The 3,011-nt window shown below is 49.2% G+C and overlaps 1 protein-coding gene across 2 annotated transcripts in view; it reads right to left on the bottom strand.

Annotated features, from left to right (window-relative positions):
- Positions 1-3,011, bottom strand: part of RFX1 (regulatory factor X1) — a 28,126-nt gene that overhangs the window by 19,917 nt on the left and 5,198 nt on the right. Inside the window, exons 3-5 of one of the 2 annotated variants that reach the window (XM_018570467.1) lie at positions 2,513-2,619; positions 768-836; positions 189-284 (exon numbers count right to left, since the gene is read on the bottom strand). In XM_018570467.1, coding sequence (XP_018425969.1) covers positions 189-284; positions 768-836; positions 2,513-2,619 — 272 coding nt within the window. The remainder of the gene's footprint in view (positions 1-188; positions 285-767; positions 837-2,512; positions 2,620-3,011) is intronic. The other variant, XM_018570468.1, reaches the window with a different exon arrangement.

Raw genomic sequence — 3,011 nt, forward strand, 5'->3', positions numbered from 1 at the left:
GGATTGAAAGGGAAACAGACCACTACAGCCAGCACCAGCGGGGAGGAGAACAGGGGAGCAGAGCGGCGGCAGATTCAACTAATCAAATCAACTAATCGATAATGAGAAACAATGACAACGATTCTCATTATCAATTTTCATCGATTACATTGATTAGTTGTTTCAGCCCTAGAATGGCCAGTACCTACCTCAGGTGGGGAGTGCACCGGCTGCTGCACCGTGTGAACTGAGAGAGAGACTTGTGCCGCCTTGGTGCCCTGCGGAGTGCTCTGCACCACCAGGCGCTAAAAGAGGAAAAAAGAAAAAAAAACATGCAGTCCGAAATCAGAACCAAACTCACGTCACAAACCTACATACACAGGAATGGACGAACAATCATAACATCTACGTATGACTCCACTACATGAGATGTCACTACACCAATGCATGCTGGGTACTATGTCATCTACAGTTCCTAAAAGAACACAGATCTGGATCAGGAAGCATCTCGCCAGCATAACAGACACGATGACAAGGATTTCACATGAACCGCGTTGGTTGAGATAGATGAGGCAAGAAACAGGCTGATTTTATAAGCTAATACAAAGAGGAAAGATGCTGCAGTAACCTGGACCGTCATTTGCTGGTATGTGGAAAACGAGTCCTGATTGGCTGCTGTGGATTTTTCCGCCTTGCACACGTAACTTATTAAATAAGCCCGCAGGATGGTATGAAAATGGTGCCTATAGACACAGCAGACTGACACTGGTGACACTATGGTGACATACTTGCTGAGCTAGCTGCAGAGGGGACACAGCAGTTACTTTAGGCTGGACCCTGGCCTGTACCAGCAGTCTCTGTAGTGTGAAGAGCCGGTGGTGGAGAAAAGGATGGACAGAAGAGCAAGTCAGAAAAAGTTCACAGGAAGTACATGAAAGTTTGTGAGCTTAAAGGGTAACTCCACTTTCCCAGGTGTATTTGGGGAAAACAGAATTACCCCCTCCAATCTGGCCCCCTCTCCCCCCCACTTACTTACCTTTCAGCGAACGCTGCTTCCCCACCGTGGGTGCGGGTGTACTATCTGTACCCCGTACTGCCATCTAATACAGCCCTGCACTCTGGATTTTAGTATTTCACTTGCAAACATAGAGCACTCATTGGTCAGCGCAGTACAGAATCCAGAGCACAGGGCTGTGCTAGACAGCAGTACGGGGCATGGATAGTACACCCACACCGGCGGCGGAGCATTCACTGAAAGGTAAGTATATGGGGGGGGGCTAGAACTGAAGGTGCCAGATTGGAGGAGGCTATTCAATTTTCCCAGATTCAACTGGGAAAGTGAAGTTACCCTTTATTCAGAGCAAACCTGACCTGGCCTTACATGTTACACTCCCCAGTGCCTGAAACACATTAGATTGGTAATGACATGGGATGCAACACAGCCGAACTGAACAAATCCCAGGAGCCAGGTACCCAGTGCTTCTTAAAAATGACAGCAGACTCCCAACTTTTGAAGCTTTCTCTGGTTGATGTGAATGGAGCTAGCTGCTGGATTGGACAGACTGGCTCCTGGATCCCATATTACTTTGTCCACCCCTGCAGTACAGCCAGATCAGAGCGCTGGCACCTCATCTCGATTCCTCCTGTGTAGCATTTTACAATGTTTTATTCAGCACAGCGTGGTGCTGCACAATCCACCGCATTGCACTGCGCCGAGGGTCAGAGAACTGAATGATGTCACTTTGTTATATCTCAATAAAGTTTTAACTTTAAACAAAATGCAATGCGATGTGCCGTTATCAGCCCCTGGGCACCGCTGCCTTCACAGAGCACACCGATGGCTGCGTTCTAACGCAGGCCCTTACAATATAAAGGATTCATTTTAAATAGTTTTCACTTTGAATAGTTCTGCTGCGTGTATTTACAAGAAGAAGAAGATCGCCATTATCATCAGTACCAGATCCCCCCTCTGTGCGCCTCTCTGAAACTAGTACGACTGTTACCAGGGGCCCCATTCTCCGATTTCAGGCCCGGCCCCGTCAGCTGCATTATTTGATCTCAGTACAATGTTAGAAATGGCGAGGAGCGGAACCTTTATCCTGTGACAGGAAATCGCCAGCAGGGACTGTTGTTGGCACATAAAGACTTCATTCAGGATCATCTGCACACCATCAGATACTCTACGTTTATTTTTAGATGGTGAAGAAACAAAAGGAAGCCGCCTCCATGATGCTTTGCCGGTCTTATCTGGCACCGAATCGTGTTTTACACGCCAGAACGTGTTTTACACGCCAGAACTTGTATGAAGTATCTGACGCCACAACTTCTTTTTTATTTTGGATATTAGAGAGAAGGATTGAAACCTCTTTCAGAAGAATTTTAAGGTTACAAAGAGTCGTCCCCCCCCCCCCCCATGATCTGCAAAATACTTCAGATCCCGCCCTTTGCGTCACCCTCCTGCTACAGCGCTCAAGTCAAACGCCTCTTCTGCCTACCCCTCGGCCCGGCCCAGGACACAAGACTAGCTTCGTACCTGCTGTGCAGCTTGCACTTGCTGTACCACCTGGGTGGGAACGCCGGTCTGCGGTGTAGAGGATCCCCCGGGACTCAGCTCTCCGTCACTGGCTCTTAAGGCCCCTTCTGCGGCAGAGAAAACAGTCAGTGTGAGGAATAGCTCTGGAATAAAACTTCTATGGTATTTAGGGATGCACTGATACCGATACTAGTATCAGTATCGGTGCCAATACCGGGTACTCGTGCTCGCTCAAATGCTTCCCATGACTAGCCCGATACCAGGAAGGTGTGCGGTGAGTCATACCCAGCTTCCTTATTGGCCGTGAAGCTGGCTCCATGCTCCTTCGTCACCAAGCATGGAGCCGGATTCCCAGCCAATCAAGAAGTCGGGGGGGGTGCGGTCATTAACTGCCACCCGGCTTCCTGATTTGCCGGAAAGTTGGCTCCGTGCTCCCTCGTCACCAGAGAGCATTGGGCTGGATTCCCAGGAAATCAGGAAGCCGGGGGGCAGGTAATGA

This window comes from Nanorana parkeri, unplaced genomic scaffold (genome assembly GCF_000935625.1).
Source record: "Nanorana parkeri isolate BGI_ZX_2015 unplaced genomic scaffold, ASM93562v1 scaffold1536, whole genome shotgun sequence".
Lineage (NCBI taxonomy): Eukaryota > Metazoa > Chordata > Amphibia > Anura > Dicroglossidae > Nanorana > Nanorana parkeri.